General features: G+C 52.1%; 1 protein-coding gene across 3 annotated transcripts in view; it reads right to left on the bottom strand.

The window, feature by feature from the left end:
- The window catches only part of FAM174B (family with sequence similarity 174 member B), a 31,136-nt gene extending 11,100 nt beyond the window's left edge, over positions 1 to 20,036 (bottom strand). The window contains exons 1-2 of one of the 3 annotated variants that reach the window (XM_045522564.2): positions 19,507 to 20,036; positions 1,210 to 1,341 (exon numbers count right to left, since the gene is read on the bottom strand). In XM_045522564.2, coding sequence (XP_045378520.2) covers positions 1,210 to 1,341; positions 19,507 to 19,853 — 479 coding nt within the window. In that variant the 5' untranslated portion in view covers positions 19,854 to 20,036. The remainder of the gene's footprint in view (positions 1 to 1,209; positions 1,342 to 19,506) is intronic. The other 2 variants (XM_074353883.1, XM_074353884.1) reach the window with 2 other exon arrangements.
- Between the last annotated feature and the right edge of the window lie 252 nt (positions 20,037 to 20,288).

The following is a 20,288-nucleotide window of genomic DNA, read 5'->3' as shown; positions in this document are numbered from 1 at the left end:
CTGATCCTGACAACTCATCTATAGCCAAGAATACCCAACGCTGTGCCGGAAAAGGACAGGTCAGGTGAGGTACGGAAGACCTCCCCTCTCAGGAACAAAAAGCCGTGCATGATGTTCATCTCACAGGTCCACTTGATTGCATCATACTGTGGCCAGAAATTTGGTCAAACATTCTTCCAGATGTGTCTGGCAGGGTGGTTGGGCTGAGATTAACTACTGTCTGGGTCAGCCGAGTAAAGCAGACTGCCCTCCCCAGCATGGGTGGGCCTCATCCAGTGCACTGGGGGCCTGCAGAGAACACAAAGTGGACTGGGGGGAATGCGCCCTCTCGGCCAGACTGTGCTCAAGCTGGGACATCAGTCTTCTTCTGCACTTGCACTGGGACTCACATCGTCGGCTCTCTTGGTTCTCAGGCTTTCAGACTTGGAGCTTTATGATAAATCTCTTTCTGTATGTAGTTATGTCTCCTATTGGTTCTGTTTCTCCTTAGAACCTTGAGGAGAATCTCTGGATTGGGTCCAGCCTGGATTTGTCTCTCACCTTTGCTATGGATAACTGAGACCTTGGGCAAGCAATGGCCCCTCTCTGGGCCTCCAAGCCCCCTTCTCTTAGCTACGTTCACCCCCACCTCTTACGCTGAGAATCTCACATATCCGAAGTAGTGCATCCCAAAAGGGGCCAAAAGCCAAACTACAATCCTGAAGTCACAAAGTCATTCTGACTTTCCTCTAAGCTACATGACAGAAACACGTGTGCCTTTGGAATTCAGCAATAAACTCCATCCAAGGAGTTACCCCCTCCCCATGCCCTCAGCTACCAGCTAAGCAAGGCTGAAAGAGAAGTTTCCATTCACGTGCACGATTAGTGGCACACACGTGTGCTTAGATTCCCCACAGCCAGCGCATGACAAGCTTGTTGCGTGAAATTCAGCCCTCCTTTCGCTCACATCAAGCTGACTTCTCAAGCGTTCGCATTGGAAAAGAGTTGAGAACAAGCATTTCTCTGCAAGCATTTCCCTGCTGGCTTTCTGGGCGCCGTGCGTTCCAGGAAGGGATCAGAGCAGTTCCCCCCATAAGCAGAAGGCCCCACGGTCAGACACGCAGCCCAAGAACAAGAATACATGCCTGGCTGCTCGGTTTTTTCAAAGGTGAACCGCCCCACCCTCCCAAGCCACTGAGCCCAGGAGGAAGGCACTGTCTCACCCCGTACCTGTATTTGATGTCAAATACTGTGGAGTCCTCATCCTCGTCATCCTCTTCGTTCAGCGGGGCCATTTCCACTCGCTCGGCCGGAGTGGTGATGATGTCATACTTGCGGGTCTTCTTCAACCTCTTCCCCGACCTGGAAAAGGGGAAGCACATTCCTGAGGACCTAGCGATGCCCGCTGAGGTGAGCCACGCTGCTGCCCCCAGCCCGGCTCCCAAGACATCTGGCAAACACCCCAGCACCTCCACTTCCGGCCATGGGACCTTGGGCGGGTTCCTGACCTCACCAACCCTCCTGGTCCTCACCCACAAAGCAAAGATGATTACACCTGCCCTGAGCACTGCAGAATCCAGTAATCAAGATGTATAACACCCAAGTGCAATATTTTTAAAAGGCAAAATTAGTGCAAAGAAAATCTACCATGAGTACAAGATCAAAACATTCAGTGAGAAGGGGGTCCAGCCCTGCCTGTGTGCAGGCACGATCGATGCACCTCGTCCCCTTATTCCCCGGCCCCCTGGCCCTCGTCCCAGCCCTGCTGTGTCAGCGGGTCACTGCTCCAAGCACAGGCAGTACAGTCGGGGCCATATGCACGGCCCCACAGGCCCACCAGGCGGGATTAGAACCCAGGCTTAGCCACTCTCTACCTGTGCAATCATGCACAAGTCAGGTACTCTCCCTAAGCCTCAATTTCCTCATAAACAAAATGGGATACAAAGAGTATCTGTCCCTCACAGGCGAGGGAGGATTAAATGAGATGATGCATTTAACAAGCTTGCACACAGCAGACTGTTGGCCAAAATTACTGTTAGTGAAAACAATCAACAAATAGGAGTTAAGCATGATACAGCCTCTCTTGTATGACAAGGAGTTGTAAATATGAGCCAGTATTGTTTCCATCCTGAGGATTTATGAGAATAGGGAGTTACAACACTACACTTTTACCTCTGGGCGGTAGCTGCTCACTAGGGGCCACAAGGAAAGTGCTGAGCAAGCCTTTCGGTCCCCAGCATCAGACCCCTCTGCACAGAGGATGCAGGATTTGCCAGGGCGCGGCTGAAAGTTTATGACGCCACCAGGAACAATACTGCTATTATGACTATTGATGCTCTTTGCATTTATCTCTCCACTATCTTGAACTTTTCCCTAACTACCTTGTATTCTCTGATGTCCCTCCTTTTAAAAAAAAAAAAAATATTTGAAACTGTCCATGAGAAACCAGCCAAACCCAAAAGAATCATAAATGGAGGCACTGAATTACCATATGCTCTGAACGTGCTCCCTGCAGACTGTAAGCTGTACCAGGATGGAGGCCACATCAAAGGTGCATGCGGGATCTCTCTGTCCTCAGAGCACAGAAACTCTTCAATAAGTTTGCAAAATAATGAAAACAGAGGTTCACCTTCAAGTTTTCTAAGAATTTCTTAGCAACAGCAACTTGCTCTTTTCTTATCTAGTACGATTTACCAAAAACATGATTTATGAAAAGATCATTTACATAGAGAATATATGTATTTATCCATATCTTTGGCATAAAGGAACTTATACCACTGTAGTACCTGCTCCTTGTGGTTCTTTGGGTAGAGACTTTGGGAGACCAGCTATAAAGGACAGAAACCAGTTATATGGAGAAACCAGTTATAAAGCTGGGTGATCCCCCAGCCTCATTACAAATCAATTTATCCTCCCCGCTTTTATCATAGGCACACACACACACACACACACACACACACAGGGGTGGGTGTGAAACTGCATGGATTTCAAACACAATGAAGGACAGTGCAAACATTAAGCCAGGTGGTTAAGAGGTAAGAGGGGCAAAGTGGAGGGACAACAGTACTTGGGGAACAGGCTTTGTGCAGGACTGTTATAAGCTAACCTTATAAACATCACTGGCCCCAGATTCTCACCATCAACAGATTCTTGTTTTCTCTCCCCTCCCCCCAAAGGAATAAAATAGATCTTTATGTTCTGCCTTCGATGATTTACAATCCCTGACCAATTCAATCTCCAATATCGGATGGGGGAAATTTAAGCCCGTATGCCACAAACAACCCAAGATAAAGCCACAAGGAAAGCCACTCATCCCCAAGAGTAGGGTCCCGCCCTGGATCTACAGACGCACACAACACACCCTTCTCAGGAAGTCCACTATCTCTGCCCTGACGATGCACAGCTGTTGGGATGAAGCACCTGGCTTTGCAAAGGAGATGGACTCGCCCTTCTGTTAACCGTGCCAAGTGCCAGGGCTGCCCATCCCCAACACACATTTGAGTGAGCATCTGGAACGCAAGAATAGGAGACGTCCTATGAACCCGAGGGCTTGAGGAAGCTCTTGCAGGTGTCCAAAGAGACTGGCGCCCAGATGGTTTCTGGCTGAAGAGTCACAGTTGTTTGCAACTGTTTTTCAAATACCATGAGGCCTGAAAAATGCAAAATCTGATTGGAAAATCTCATTCTGCACTTGGAACTTGAAACCTCGCTCAGTCATTGGCCCTTGAGCAGGACTGACTGCTGACGCTGGGAGAAGGGCCTGGAAGGCACTGACTTCAGCCCTCCTTCAGAGGAGTGGATGCTCATCACCCATCAAATCACCTTCCTTCTTCCTGATTGCTTATGAAGTCTCATGGTGAGAAAATTAACCGATTGAAATTAAAATAAGATCCTTGAACACTTACCTGTGGGAGAAGCTGGAACACAACCCAGCCTCTAGAACATCACAGCCGACCTGCTTTAATGCCAGTCATCCCAACCATGTCACCTCAGGAAATAATTTTAAACTCCAAGATTCCACCAAAGGTGTGATGGTTCATTTTAGGTGTCGACTTGACTGGGCCATGAAGTACCCAGACATCTGGTCAAGCATTATGTCTGGATGTGTCTGTGAGAGTGTTTCTGGATAAGATTAACAACGGAATGTAGACTGAGTAAAGCAGAGTGTCATCTCCAGTGCAGGTGGGCCTCACCCAATCAGTTGAAGGCCAGAATAGAACAGAAAGACTGACCTCCCACAAGTAAGAGAGAATGCTTCCTGCCTGACTGCTTTTGAGTTGGGGCATCATTCTTTTTTTTTTTTTTAACTCCTGCCTTCAAACTCAGACTGAAATCTTAGCTCCTCTTGGACCTCTAGCCTGCTGGCCATGGGACTGGAACTTACACCACTGGTTCTCCTGGGTCTCCAGCTTGCCCACACACCCTGCAGAACTTGGGACTTTTCAACCTCCACAATCACATGAACCAATTATAATACACACGCACACGCACACGCGCACACACACACTCACACCCTGTGGGTTCCATTGCTCTGCACAACACTGCCTAATCCAAAAGGCAATTAGCAAGAACTCTCATGCATGCACCAAATGCCAGTTCTGACACAGTGAGCTGAAGAGATTACAGTGCAAACAATCAGCTCTCTGAGACACAACCCCCTTCACAGAAAAGGAGTAACTTCTGCTGTTTCTCTACCAGGCGTGTTCATAAGGGAAAACCAGGACTTGTGCGAAGCTGAAAGAGACTTAGGCTGGTCCGTGGCAGAAGCTGACTGGCCGTGTTGATTGGCGCCCCGTGGGCTGGCGGGCAGGAGGAGACCCACAACGTATGAATGGAGTCGGGTGGGGTGGGATGCAGGGGACTCACATATTTCTCACAGGAAAAGGTGAGCTCTTCCTTTACTAGTTGTGTGCGAGTCAGAAGCAGGAAATGTATGACCAGGGTCAGTTGGCATTTCCCGCAGACCCTCAGATTCCTGAGCCTCACCGTCCTGGGGTCAGAGAACAGGCCATCCTGCCTCGGGGATGGAGATGTGAGAAAAGGGAAAAACAGGTTTGCTCAAAGCCCAGATAACCTCACCGAGTCCTGCTGTCTCTTCTGCGTGTGGATGTTCTAACACATCTTTTCTGACCAGTAATAGTCCACAAGAGCTGAGCTCCTCCTAGAAGCTAATCAAGCAATTCACACATACGACTGCATGTAAAACGTATAAGTCACCCTGTAAGGCAGTGCTGTTACCTCTGGGTTACCGAAGAGGAAACTGAGGCTCAAAGAGGCTGACATCCCCACGGCCAAGGACCACAGGCTGCCCCGCGCACAAACCTCCCCAGGGGTCACTTCGTTGCCAGCCAAGAGGCAAGGTGCCAGCTCCTCACTCACTCCCACTGCAAGCCCCACGCTCTGCCACCAGACTCTGCTCCCATTTGACTTTAACATTAAGAAACTCTTTGCATTCGTTATAAGTTTTCTGGAACATGTCGCCTAACACAGCTCATGTGTTCCTAATTCAAACTGATCTGGGCACACTTCTCATAAGGCACCTTTCTCATGGTGACTGCCTCGGGACAGGTGTTGTTCTGGAGCAGGCCAGCATCCATCTACTGCCTCTTTAGGGCACCTGTATCCTCAGTGAACCCCCTCCACCCTGGTCCCTGTGGGTGAGGAGGCCTGACCACTGGCCACACCCCCAGTTCCAGGAGGCACTTAAGCCTGAGTCAATCCGTGTATTGCAACCTTCAGGCCACAGCTGGGTGGCCGGGGGGAGGGGGGGGTAACTAATGGGAGCCAGTGACCTTTGCTAGGAGGGCAGAAAGAGGGGCAGTAAATCACGCAGGTGAGAGTTGCCTTGCCGCCTTCCAGAAACAGAAAATAGAGCCAAGATGGTAGAGGACAGACTGGAGGGAGAGAGACCAAGTTCCAAATTTGCTATGAAGCCAGCTCTCCTTGACTGCAACAACACTGTCACCAAAGCCAGTCTGGGCAGGGTGTTCTGTCTCACACACACACACACGAAAGAATCCTGCCACAGGGTCTTGGAGGAACGAAGGCATCCCTGTAATAAGAAACACCATCTTGGGATTTTCCCAAATTTTAATCACAAACCTTCCATGTGTAAGTCTAATTTTCCCATTTTGCCAAACCATTTAAACCCCGAGGACTCATCCCTGTTTCTGCTTCTAGAAACAAAGAACCGTATATACTCAGTGCCTCAGTGACAGTGTTGTGAGAGTGTCTGCTCAGGGCTACCTGTAAACAGGTTTTCCAAGAAGACAGACATCCTGGTGACTCTTGCCACAGGGCTGTTCATGAGCCCCCCGGGCCTGAGGGAAAAGCCAAGGGCTACGCGGCCACAGAGACTGAAGTCGCCTGAGTCTCCCCAGGAGGCAGTGGGTCAGACCCGGGGACACAGCTTGAGAAGTAGCACCTGGCTTTAGACAGAGCCCGGGTTTAGGGTCAGCCTGGGGTTGCAGCTCAAAATTCTTTCACCCTGAAATGCAATCCTAAAGCCAGATGGTTTGTTTACCTGGTATTTCTACTTCCAGACCTGCTCCCTTGCCTACCCAGGGGGTAGATGGAGGCAGCAGGCAGGAGGGCAGCTTGCCAAAACTGTCACAGTGCTCCCCGGCCAATGAGGAGATTCAGGGGCAGGAAGGCAAAAGATGTGGCTGGCCCACCCTCAACAGTCGGCCCCTGTGCTGCACTTTTTCTTTGCTGGTACAAGATCCCGCCAAGCCAGGCAGCTTCCAGGAAGAGACGGCAAATGATGGTTTTAAGTAGATGCCCACATGGTGCTTCGCAGGGCCCAGCAAGACCGGAGAAGGTCTACAAGAGAAAAAGGAGCCTTCCACTGGAGCCGAGACACACAATGCTAACAAGACAGAGCAGCAGCTCAAAATTCTTTCACTATGAAATGTAATCCTAAAGCCAGAGGGTTTGTTTACTCAAAGGCCCTCTGCAGCAGGTCAGAAACGGGTTTCCCAGTGCGCCCCGGTGCACGGCTCAGGGAGACACGAAGGCTGGGGAGCGGGACACGGAGCCCAGAGGACCCACTTGGAGAGAGGCCTGCCCTCCCCGCCCTCTTCCGCACAGGGACACAAAACAACACAAACCCGGACGGGTCAGTCTGATGTCAGAAGTTCAGTGTGAGGATGCACTGGTCAGATCCATAGGCCGCCGTTCAGACATGAGATTCTGATCTCAGCCCTGCAATTCCTCTGTCTGTGAGCCTCAGAGCAGGTCACTCACCCTGAACATGAATTTTGTATCCACGTCTCCTGCCTGCCAGGTGCAGCTGGGGTGCCAGTGGCAGATCTCACGGTTTCTCCCTGCCCCACCGCTGCAAGGGGCCACAGCATTCCCGTTCCCCGACCAGGCCTCCCAGGACACCCCAGACAGGCCAGGTTCCCCCTTCTTCAGAATCCCGTGATCTCTGTTCACAGGCTTCGTGTGACTGTGAAACACGGGTGGCCCTCCTGCATCATGGCTCCACTGGGGTGTCGGCGACAGCAGCCAGCACCGTGGGCAGCCCTCAGTGCCAGGCACTGCAGTCTCACGGCAGCCCCAGCCCGTGACGCTTCGTGAGTCAAGGACACAGAAGCCAGGAGGCGCTGAGGGGCCAAGTGGACTCCCAGCCAGGTCCACCTCACTCCAGAACCCGGGCTCTTCGCATCCCAACGAGAGGGCAGGACGCCCGCCTCAGACACCTGCTCGCCCCACGCCCTCGGAGTGGACACTCACTGGGTCCCTCTCAGGCCACTAGAAGTCCAACTACAGGTCGTCCTGGTTGCCAGCCATCTCCTGCCACCACCAAAAGCAACCAAGAGAAGACTGCGCCCACAGAAAGAGGGCACGCCAGGCTCCGGGCGGGCAAGTTTCAACCTCCAGTCAGGCCATGCCTCCTAAATCAGTCTACAAAATGAACAATATCCAACAAAACACCAATAGATTTTTTGCTGGGGAATCTAGACAAGGTGATTCCAAAGTTCAGAGAGGAGAAGGGCAGAAAGAACCGCCGGGAAAATTCTGGGGAGGAGGAGTGATAAGGAGAAACTGACCCCACGTGGGGTTTACCCGAGCCTGGGGCGGGGAGGAAGTAGGCAGTGGCTGACAGTGGGTTCTGGTGTCTTTCTGGAGTGACGAGAAACTTCCATCCTTGGTGAGGTGATGGCGCACAATTCCGTGAAAGCACTAAAAACCATGAGCTGGACACTCCAAATGGACAGATTGCACGGTATGTGAATTATATCTTACAAAGCTGTCATTAAAAACAGGGAAAGATTTATAGATATATTTATATAGGTATCTGTCTAAATCACATTTGTTTCTCCACTTATAAAGTCTCTCTGGAAAGAGTCACAAGAAATTGACAGCATCTGGGGAAGGAAGCTGGGTGGCCAAGGGACAGGGGTAAGAAGGCGGTTGTTCACTTCGCACTCTGGCTCCTCAAATTTCAAACCATGTGAGTATATGAGCTATTTTTAAAACAGTAATAAACAAGTAAATACATAAATAAAATTCAAAGATCATAAGAGAACATTCTAAATGGACCAAGTGTGTCAGGCCTGCCTCTCGGGCAGCAGACCCTCATCCGGGAGAGGCCCAGGGGTGACTCTGTCCCACCCAGAGGCCTCCTGCTCACCTGGTGACTTCAGGAGCCAAACCCAGCACCTCAGGCCTTCCCTCCACCCTAGCTGTTTTCTCTCTGAAGCGCATTAACATAGCTCAAGGACCAGCTTTCTGCTGAAACCACACGACTCGTCCCACAGGGCACGTTACCTTTGACATTTAGAAAATTAAGTAGATGAAAATGGAATGTGGGGTAGAGGCCGAATCACGCAGCTGCTGGGAGGCAGATGCCGTGGCTTTATGCCCAGACAAAGCCTGCGCTCTGAGGACAGAGGCCTCCCCTGTTTTTAACCTCTGATCTTTACCGAGCATCTTCTTCCTCAAAGCATGACACACTCGAGCCTTCCCTAGAAAACCAAGCAAACCTGGAGAAAGAACGTGACCCGCAAAACCCACTTTCCAGCCCCACCAGGTAGGGAAGCAGATGCCCAAGAGGCAGTGACAACAGCACTGTGTTCCCCGAGAAGGGGCGATGACCTGAGACTGGCCCCAGGCTCAGAGGCAAACCCAAGGCCGGTGACCAGGGAACAATTCCCAAGAACCAGCCTCCTCCCTTTCCTGCCTTGGCACGGCTCCCGCACTCCTCCCATCACCTTCCTTCCAAAGCAACTTAAACAAGCCCAGTGCCGTTGGAATCTGAATCGCATCTCGCTCTGCTCCACGTGAGCAACTTGAGACTCAGTTACATGAGACAAAAGCATTTCCTCCAGCGCAGCAAGAGCTTCAAGATCTCAGGCAGCCCTGCTCGAACAGGGCTACGGCCAAGCCCTCCTGGATGCAGGTGCTCGAGACCCACCCAGGTATGTCAGAGCAGGCAGATAACCAGGTATGAGAAGAGAAAGGGGGACGCTGGGCAAAAAGGAGGGGCATGGGGCCAAATGCAGGAAACCCTACATCATGTAAACACCAGGGTTCCCTGTGCAAGAAAGAAAATCAGGACCCTCCAGGCTGATAAGTGGTCACACGTTTTGGGTCACAAGCAGCCTAGAGGCCAACAAAGAAAGGTGGGAAGAGGCAGGAATCTCCAGTGCCCGAATGTAACCTTTTGCTCATTATGCCCTCATTTCAATAAAATTAGCTTTGCAGATTAGAAGTACCCATCATGCGCCGATGCCATGACACTTCTGACCCAGACTAAACAAGGACAAAAATCCCTCCTCCCTTCAGGAAGGTGGAGTTGGGGTGAAAATCAGGAAATATGACCCCAAACCCTTTCCTCCCCAATGAATATTCCACCCAGTCATTTTCACACTTTATGTAACCAGCTTGTCAAAGAAACTCGGTGCCTCTGCTCACCTGAGCCTGTCCACTCTCCATCCCTTAATACATCCCCACTTTACTTTCTTAACCTCCGTGTCTCATCTTGTGAATTCTTTCTGCAGCGAGACAAGAGCCTAATGTCCGGTAACAGGGACACGGGCTGCGGCACCTGCCCCCTGCCCCGGGGGCTGCCCCTCCCCACCGGGCCGGGCCCTCTGCTCCAGGACCAGCATCCAGGCAAGCGCAGTGACTCGAAGCACCACATCAGAACTCAAATGCCCGAGAGCCCACAGGCACGGGAAACCAGGGAAGCGAGCCTGGTGCGACGTGGACACAAGAGCAAACCCGGTCACCAACAGCAGCCAAAGCTGGGACTTCGGGTCAGGAAGACGTGGCACTCACACACCCAGACGAGGTGGGACGGCGGCTACCCCGCTCCCACCCGTGACTCCCACTCATTGCACAGGCCCTGCGCTTCCCAAGTCCCGTCTGGACTTTGATGGGAAGACTCCCAGTTTAAAGTGTTCTCAGCTATCTCAGTTGTTAAAAACACTGCAGATCAAAACAAAACAAAACAAAACAAACAAACACATCCATGGGCCTTCAGTCTGCAGCCTGTTTCCCGGCCGTGGTTTATTTGGTCGTGGGTGCCAAGCATGAGTGACACTGAGTAATTCAGCTAAAACCACGAGCCTAGAGAGATGGAATGACGTACGGTCAACCAAGGTCTTCCTTCCACCTGTTCACCAGCAGTTCAGCCACGATTAGGGGGTGCTGGTCATTATCTATACAACCAAGCTGCTCCTCTCCCCTCCCGGGGACCGTCCCCTCCAGATTAACAAAATGAAACCATTGTTGACTGAGCCCAATGCCGGAACCCAGCACCCAACACATCATGCTCCGGGTTTACACTTCACATAGGATCACACAACACCGGCCCGACAACCCCAACCAGCTCCATTACAGGTCAGGGTTCCTCTTCATAACACTACAGGGCTATGCCTCCATCCGCTCCCCACCCTTGTTTCTCCTTCCTTCCCTCAGTCCCCGAGGGTCAGATCCAACCCTCATTCCTCCAAGACAGAAATAAGCACAACCCAGGGTTGACCTGTTTAGGGAGCCCCATGAGATACGGCAACAGCACATGCCCCCAGACCTGTTCCTCCAGCTCCCAAGTGTGTTTGCAGAGGGTTGGGCCCACTTCACCTGTATGTGCGGAGCCAGGAGAGGGAAGCCAGGCTGAAAGCGAGGCAGGAAGCCTCTAGGGACAGCTCTGCTGGTTCAAGGGCAGCAGCAAGATGACCCAGAGGGACTCAACCACAGCCTGGAAGTTCTGGAGTCACTGTGCTTTGGGACACACGTCACAAGTGACCCTTTCAGCATCTACTTGTCCCTGCCACGTGGTAGGGGAGGCAGGAACGTCAGTCCTTGCCACCACCACCCCCACTTCAGGGACGGTCACTTCTCAACAGAACTCCCCACCTCTCCACCTCAAGCCAAGATGACCAGCCACATGGTTGGCGCTTCGGTGAGCAAGTCGCACCTGTATGTCACCCTCTCTCTCACCTAGCCTTCTCCCCTGCCGGACCATCCCCTTCCCCACACCCGCCTCTCCAGGCCCTTCAGTCATCCTGACACTTTCCTCTTCCTCCTCTTCCTCCGCCTCCACTCGAACCTCCTGCTCTCCCTATTGGTCCTTCCACGGGTCTCCCCCAACTCCCCGCCGCGTTCCCCCAGGCAGCCACATCACTATACCCCCATTCACTCTGCAAATACGTATTAAGCACCTAAAAGGGGTCAGGATGACTAAAGCAGCCCTTTCATGATTTCACTCCTGTATTCAAATCCTCCCTTTGCTCCTCTGACCCACTACAAATCCCAAAGTCCTCTGGCTGGAATTCCCGTCTTCCAAAACGCCATGGAGGCAACAGAAAATGGCGTGGGGTTGGGGAGGGGTGGATGGCAGACAGTGGATCAGAAATCATACACTGCCCTTCACCAGCCACAAGGCACGTCATTACTCTGCACCTTGACTGACTCATCTGTACAATGGGATTCCGACAGTGCACTTGTCACAGGGGATGAACAAACACGTACAAAATGCTTAGCACAGAGTCCAGTACACAGTGAGGGCTTTGCAAAAATTAGTTGCTATTATTATTGTTGTCGTCATCATGATTTCCAAGTGACCGTGTTCACAAACCCTCCCCACATCAAATCCTGCGTGGCCAGCTGGTCCTGGGAGAAACTCCTCCTCCCACTCCAGCAGGTCCTAGTCCTCCTCCTCCTCCCCCCGGGCCTTCCCTGACCACTCTGTCTCCTGCCAAAGTCCTCCTTTGTGGCTTATTGAGTGCTGCTTTTGATACATGACTCCCCTGCAGAATTGGCCGTGTTCCCCATGGCACCCTCCAGGCTCCCAGTGGGTCTCACTACATACACTGGGAAGACCACTCCGTCCACGCTCCTCACCACGGCCCCCTCCTCTGCTCCTCACCTGCCAGTGAGAGGGGGCTGCCTGCTCCCTGTGCCCTCAGGAAAATAAATATCAACTCTGGGCTCCTGGCAGATCGCCTTAGATTAAGTACAGGTTTTTAAAGTGAAACCATGACAACATGTTCTAATTCACGGCCCCAGGATTTCCCTTTGAGAAGAGTTAGAACCAAAACACCAGTGGTAAAACTAAAATTCCAGACACCACCCACAAAGCCTTCTCTGATTAAATCTGGGAAAGTTTCCCTCCTGGGCACTGGAGACCCCCACCCGACCCTAGATGTGAATCAAAGCCTCCAGACGCAATGACCTGCACCCCACCCTAGAAGGGCCTATGTTTGCAAAGCTCCCAGACACAATGAGTATGTGGGCATGAGAGGTTACAGGCAAAGCCAGGTAAGCCAGAGGGCTCGGGGTTCAATTAAAGAGGGATTTCCCTCCCTCTGCAATTTAATAGAAGGAATCAGGGGCAGATCCCAGGTCCCATAGGCCTGTTCATAAGGGCAGTCATGAGGCACCGGGGGAATTCAGTAGTGGGGGGGTCCTGCATGGGGCCCTATGTGCCCAGGGAGGCTCACGCGGGCTGAAGACTCACCAATTTCATTTTTTAAAGACTCAGAAGCAGCTGCACCTGCCTGATTATCTTGGCCATATGGCTGTAGCCTTATTTACAGGCAGAAGCAAGACCCAAAAAGGTTGGGTGTAAATTACATCTGTTTTCAAGATTGTTTTTTAAAATACAAGAGGACACTTGGATGCTTAAAGGGGAGACAGGCACTCGAGAGACCCGATCTCATTCTAAACATCCCAACAGCCCTCGGAAGCTGATACTTTAATTAGTGCTGGGAAGCAGATGCCCAGAAAGGTTCAGTAACTGCTCACATCAGACAACCAGCAGGCTCCCACCTGCACTACCAACATCTGGGGCTGCATCATTCTTTGCTGAGGGGTCTGTCCTGGGCACTGCAGGATGCCCGGCAGCATCTCTGGCCTCTACGCACAAGATGCCAGTAGCATCCCCCATCCCAAGTCATGACAAATAAAAACGCCTCCAGAAGTTGCCAAGTGACCCCAAAGCGGGCAGAATCCACCCCCTAGGAAAGAACACTTGAGGGATCCTATTCCTCCCGCGTGCCGTGACTTCTCTCTTAAGTTGGTGGAGAACTGAATCAAGAGCACGCTCTTTACTCTCCTTTTTTATCTAGATTTTTGCTGGGTTAGATTTATTTAACACTCGTCACTGTGGTATATAAAATCAAATATCCAAGGGAATTGGGTGAAAGTACCAACTTCCAATAAGACCAGTAAGTCCTGGGGATGGAATGGGCAGCGTGACTGTATCACTGCTGTGTGATACGTAAGAAAGATGCTAAGAGACTAGACTGCAAAAGTTCTCATCATGAGGGAGAAAAGTGATTTTTTTCCTTTTGCTTGGCATCTATATGAGATGACGGATATCAACTACACTTATTGTGCTAATCATGTCACAATACATGTAATCCAGTCATTACGTTAAAAACTTACACAGGGCTGTGTGTCAGTTTTATCTCAATAAAACGGGTAAACAAAGGAAAAAGAAAATCCACTTGAAAAATAAAAATGAGGATAAATATGTTTCACTTCTATAGCTTTTCCCCCAGTGCAAAAGCTTGGTCAAACAATCAAAAATGACCTCCTGGGGCAACACAAGTGCCACAATCTCAAAGGTCAGAAAAAAGGGGCTCAGCTTTCTAACCAGGGCTCTGCCCAAAGCTCCAATTTATTAAAATAATATTGATATATTAATGAGCAATCACAAAAAAACGTTTCAGAACACTTGCCCCAAACCATGAAAGTACTAAGCTTCTATATTTTCTCTTAAATAACTTTCATTCTTAGTACAAATGTAAATACACAGACAATGGGAAACCTCGGAGTCCAGGATAAGCAGGGAAGTTTTCGTTCCTTTTCAAAGATGTGGCTTAGTAATTAACTAAGCGTCCTCGGGTCCAGAGTCTTCAGGACATGGCGGTGGGCACCTTTGCCACTGATTCAAGAATGATAATGTCCGATCACCTAGAATTCATCTTCCTCCTCCTCCCCCAAGAAGCACCAAGACCAACCCTCCTTTCAGATAAGAGGCTTTTACACAGCTTTTGAAAGAAGCGGCTGGGCATGCAGCCAAGAGAGATCTGGGAGAAATGTGGCCTGGGCAGTTAAGCTGGGAGATTTGCCAGGACGGGGAACGGCTCCCCAGGAGGAAAGGAAAGCTGTAGTTTCAGGTGGGAGTTTCCGACTTGCCTTCACCTTGTTCATGAGACACCAGAAAGCAAAGTCAGATTCCCCCCTAGATCTCAAGGGGTAAAGTCAGACCTCAGAGAGCACATGGGGCAGAAGATACTGAGAAAAGCAGCCACTGGCTTACACGTGTCATCCCTGAATCCATACAACCCCGTGAGGTGCTTCCCAACGTCCAAAAACTGGAGGACGTGCTGTTTTCTACTTCCTAAACACAGCTTCTGTGTTCGTTCCCTTCCAGCTCTCACAAACATGTCCAGTAACAGACCCCAGCGGGGACCGCCCTACTGGGAGCCAGGCAAAATGGCGCACACACACACACATGCACACGCACACACACGTGCGCACACACACACACACATACACACACGCATGAAGGTACCGTCGCTGGAGGGCATCTGCCTCCAAACTCCCTTTCCCTCCTTCCAATTTTGTCTGCAGTCTTAAAATAGTTTTCCTTAATCATTAAAATACATGAGAAAGCTGTAAATGATTCCGCAGATGGGAACATCAGATAGATTAATAAGTCTGGGAAGAGACAGCTGCTCAACTTCAGTAGGAAATGGAGGTCAGCAAAAGCAAGCAAAGAGATACTCAGCTATACCCATCTGGTTGGAAAACGTTAGAAAGTCAGATAATGCTAAGTGTCAGATACGATGGGAGGAGCTGAGAACCCACAGGCACTGCCGATGAGGAGACAAACTGGTACGAACTCAAGGAAGCCAAGTATGAGTACCCCTGGGACCCAGACATCCCACCCGTAGGTGTGCACCCCAGACGCTCTTGTACAGGTCCTCGGGAAGGCACGTCTAAGGATGCAGCAAGGATCTGAGAGTACCGACAGGGAAAGAGAAACTGAAAAAATGTCCATTGTAAGGCAATTCAGACAATGTAGAAACACATCATGAATAATGAGTAAGTACCAATAAATAAGTAAGAATCACCCACAGTCACACATGTGCACACACAAAAAAACTGCTTTGCACATTCATATGTAGAGATACATGTAATTTATTGTAATGAGTTGACGCTACACATAACTGTTTTGTAACCTGTTCCACTCAGCAATATATAGTAAGTACTAACATCACCACTTTTCAAAAAAAATTTTTCAATGGAGGTACCAGGGATGGAACCCAGGACCTCGTACATGCTAAGCACACACTCTACCACTGAGCTATGCGCACCCCACCACCACCATCATCATTTTTACCAGCTGCACAGTACTGCACTGCCAGGATGACCGTAATGTATTTAACCAATGCCCAATTGTTGGATCGTGAGGTTATTTAAACCTTTTCACTATCAAACAGAACTGCTCTGGACTTCACTGCTCATGCATCTTTGCTTCCTCTTCTACTGCATAAAGTCAGAAGCAAAGAATAGGTATCACAGTGAAAAATGTGTATGCCTTAGAAATGGAGTTGCTTATCAAAGGTATATATTTTTTCACCACCACACACATTCTTTGCTCCTAATTTGAACAGTTTCCTTGGATCCACATTTTTTCTGCTGTCTGGCAAAGTGACTCCTTCAGGGAAAACAGACAACTGGGCAAGGGTTATTAATAAGGAGTAACACTTATGACATCCTTCCTCCCTTACCTTCCTCTCTTCTCTGTATCCATCATTAAGGAAACAGAGGGCCACCATCCAAACAGGTCCCTACCTCACAGGTCCCCAGCGTCAGTCCTACGTCTAGTCAACGAGGACATTTTGAGAAGCATCAGGAAGGTAAAATCCTTAGGAATTCAACATTCATTTGCTCAAGGTATCTTCATTAGATGCCAGCCTGTGCTTGGAGCCCCAGTAGGTGTTAGAGAGACACAAATGACGAAGGACAGGCCCTGCTCTCGGGAGCCCTCCACCTGGCATGTTCAGCGACCCTCTTGACTCCAAGTAGAAACTTCAAACCTTGAGTGAGCTCTGGGAGCACTGGGGGAGAGGGGGCCTGGCTGGGAGGCATCTCAGAGGACACAGGCAGGCAAACAGCAATGGGCTGGTCAGATAGTCTTGGTGGCAGAGGGGATGCCAGGCAGAGGGTCAGAGTGACATGCAGCACCAACACCACAGGCTGCCTCTGGAGAATGCCTGGAGGTCCAGCAGGGATGGGGTGGTGGGGAGAGTCGAGATGGGGGCTCAGGAGGGAGGCAGGGCCCTGCTCATGAAAAGCTAAGGAGCCTGTGCTTGGGAGGGATGAGTGGGCAGTAAGAGGATGAGACCAGAAGAGGGAAGATGGACCGAGCGGGGACAAGGCTGGCACCAGTATGAAGGAGATGCTGTGGTTCTGGAGATGAGGGAGGCGAGCTAGGCCGAAGCGCTGGCAGGTGGGGAAACTCCTGTGGGGGAGGGGGTGGTACAGGTGAGACACTCTCAGGGAGACTTCTCGGGGCAGAATGGCCAGGACATGGAGACTGTGTGCTAGGAGAGGGAGCAGGTGGGGAGAAGATCCAGCCAGGGCAGCGGGCCCTCAGGAAGCCTTCAGAGGACTGTGGAAAGGCTGCAGTACAGACCATGGGGTAGAGATGGGGCGCTGGCCCTACCTCGGCCACAGACTTGGGAGTGTTACAGAATCCACTGGATGACTTACTCCACTCCCTGGGATGCAAACTTCTCCTCTACAAAGGAGCACATGGGGACTGTGTACCACCCAGGCCCTTCCCAGCTGTAAAATGCTGTAAGTTCCTATCCACATCAGAACCCAGGGTGGCAGCTGTCCACCTGCAAACTCGCCCCAATCAGAACACCCTGCTGGGGAAAAACAGCAGATCACGTCCATAACCGGCTTCTCCTAAGGAGTCAGACCTTCTCTCAACACAGCTCACAAGGCCAGCAAGGACCCATCCTTTCCAGTCCCAAGCGCCGGCCCTGCTGCTCAAACACGCGGCTCAGTACCCTCGCATCTGGCCCCACGCTGCTTGCTTTTCTCCCCCACTCCTGGATAATAAGGAGCAGACTGGCAAAATAGTTCAAATACCTTCTTAAACAGTACACCGCCTTGTGGGCTTGATGGCCTATTTTGAGCGAAATGTTTCAAACCTCCAGGCTCAGAGCTGCTCTGGGCATCAACGTTTACTCCGAGTGAACCATCAGGAAGTCAGCAGAGGACTGCGGCGCACCCACTGAATGCCAGGCCAGTGTCGGGCACGGGGACCCGACACCCCCACCCTCCAGGACTGCCTGCTGGGCGTGAGTGCTGGGCATCACACCGGGACGCCCAGCTGCGCAGAGGATGCACAAAGCCGGGGCTGGGGGAGGCCAGAAGAGGAAGCAACAGCCTGGCTCGGATGTCCAGGAGAACTACCCAGAGGAAGGAGTGTGGGAGCGGGGCCCTGGGGCTGCAGGCAGTCACGGCGAGTGTGCGGAGGGAACCGGCCCCGAAGCAGGAAAGCACACACCAGTTGCGTGGAGCGTTAGGAGGGAAGCAACAGAGGGGAGGCTCGGAAGGGCTGGCTAATGTCCACAAGGTGCACTCAGGCCAGTTTGCAAGGGTTCTGAATGCCATATCCAGATAGCAGCTACCAGGAGCCATGGAGGTTTGGTAGCGGAGGATGGAGGGCGGTGGGAAGGATGGGGTGGAAAGAGGTCAATTCAATGCCTGCTGCACATCAGGGACCAGCTCAGTGAAGAACAATGTGGCCTGAGCCAGGACAGGGGATGGTGGGGTGGATGTGGGCCCACAGGTCCCCCTTCTCCATTTTCTCAGGACCACTGACATTTCATCCTGTAGATCCACAAAGAAACACCTTGACTCAAAGTCACACAGCAACCAACAGCAAACCTCAAGGGACAGCTCCCCATCCTGCCTTTCCAGATCTAGTTTCTGCTCCTGCTCTGCAAATGCTTCCCTGGAGAGAGCAAGCCCCTGGCCTCAAACCTCCAACAGCTGATCAAACACTCAAGCACACTGTGTACACTTGGAAGGGGAGGGAACTGGCTGTGAGTAATTTACACAAACACACACACACACACACACACAGACACGCACGCACCCAGATTTCCCAGCGGCCTGCCTGAGTAACAGGACACATTTGGTTCATTTCCTGCAAAACCAGAATTTCCCAGGTGTTGGTGATAATGTCCTACCTGCCCAGGGGTGTAGCCCTTCCATCTCACTACTCCAGGAACCCCCGCCATCCTTCCTAACTTCCCACTTTCTCCCTGAACTTGAGCAACCTACAAAAGCCTCTCCAAGATGCCTTATGACCCTGTAAATCTTCATTCTAGCAGTTCATTCAGACAGGGGTGTAGGCAGAAATTCCCTGAGGCCACCAAAGGTCACCAAACATTCTGGAGCCCAGCTCCAAACCTTGGCGCAAAGCTGCCTCCAGCAGGTTTCCCCGGGGGCATCCCCACACGCTAGACATTGCTTCTTTCGGTAGCAGAACCAATGAAAGGAAAAAAAAAAAAAAGGCAGGTGGAGCAGGTGCCCTCAGAGGGAGAAGTAGCAAGGTGGGTAAGGTTAAAGTCAGAGGGACCTGGGTTCAAATCCTACTTCCACCACTGAGTTCACTTGGATAAGTCTCTGGAAATTTTTTCCTCATCTATGAAATGGGTATAACCGTAAATTCCGTGTAAGATGTCAGAATTCGGAGCGCTAGTGTTAGTATAAAGCATTACCGAAGAGTTAAAAGGAATTATGTATAAAGGAATTTATATTATATCGTTAAAAGGCGAGAAAATTCCTAGAGTGTGTATAGCAGGGAAGCCGGCCGAGCGCCGCCCTGCGGGGCAAGGCCAGGAGACTCTGGCTAGTCTGAGCGCACCCAGGCGCCAGGCCAGAGCATCCCTGCGCGCAGGTGCGGCGGGCGGGCGGTGACAGCAGGTTGGCGGCGCAGGTTGGCCCGCGGGGGTTGGAAAGGGGCGGCGGACCCACCTGAAGACACGCAGCACCAGGCAGGCGATGAGGAGGGCGATGAAGGCGCACGCCACGATCACGGCCGCCTTCAGGGTGGGCAGGTCGCGGAGCAGGCTGGAGATGCGGGTCACCAGGGCGTTGCCGCTGCTGCTGGGGCCGCCGCCGCCCGCCGCCGCTCCGGATCCCGCCCAGGTGGCGTTCCCGGGCCCCGGGCCGGGCGGCGGCTGCGGCGGGAGCTCGGGTCCGGGCTGCGGCGCGGCGGCGGACTCGGCTCTGCTGGCGCGGGCGGCGGGCGCGGCCAGAAGCGCGAGCAGCAGCAGCAGCAGCCGCAGGGGCCGCGCGGGAGGCGGCGGCGCGGCGCGCATGGTGCGGTCGGGAGGCGCGGGGCCGGGCGGGGCGCGGGCGGCGGAGCCCGGGATCCCGCACCCGCGCCGAGGCCTGCACCGGGGGCTCCCGCGGCGAAGCGAGGCGGCTGCGCGGTGCTCGGCAGGAAGCTGCGGCGCCCGGAAGAGTCCGCGCCGCCCGTCGCCGCCGCCGCCGCCACCAACACGTTGCACCGAGTCATTCGACGGGGCCGGGGCCCCACGTGGGCGGGGCCGGCCACCAGGCCGGGTGCGGGCCGCGCTGCGCTCCCGGCGGCCCCAGTTCCCCCAGGACTTGGGACCCCTTGGAGAAGTAATGATGGCCAGGTGCCGTGCTGCACATTGCGTTTTTTATCTATTTCTATTTATCTACGACTCCCTTAGGAGACAGGTATTTCTGTTATCCTCCTTTAATGGTTGATTTAGGACCCAGAGAGC

This window comes from Camelus bactrianus, chromosome 27, assembly GCF_048773025.1.
Source record: "Camelus bactrianus isolate YW-2024 breed Bactrian camel chromosome 27, ASM4877302v1, whole genome shotgun sequence".
In the NCBI taxonomy this organism is placed as follows: Eukaryota; Metazoa; Chordata; class Mammalia; order Artiodactyla; family Camelidae; genus Camelus; species Camelus bactrianus.
The sequence above is the reverse complement of the archived record's forward strand: the minus strand, read 5'-3'. Positions and strand labels throughout refer to the sequence as shown.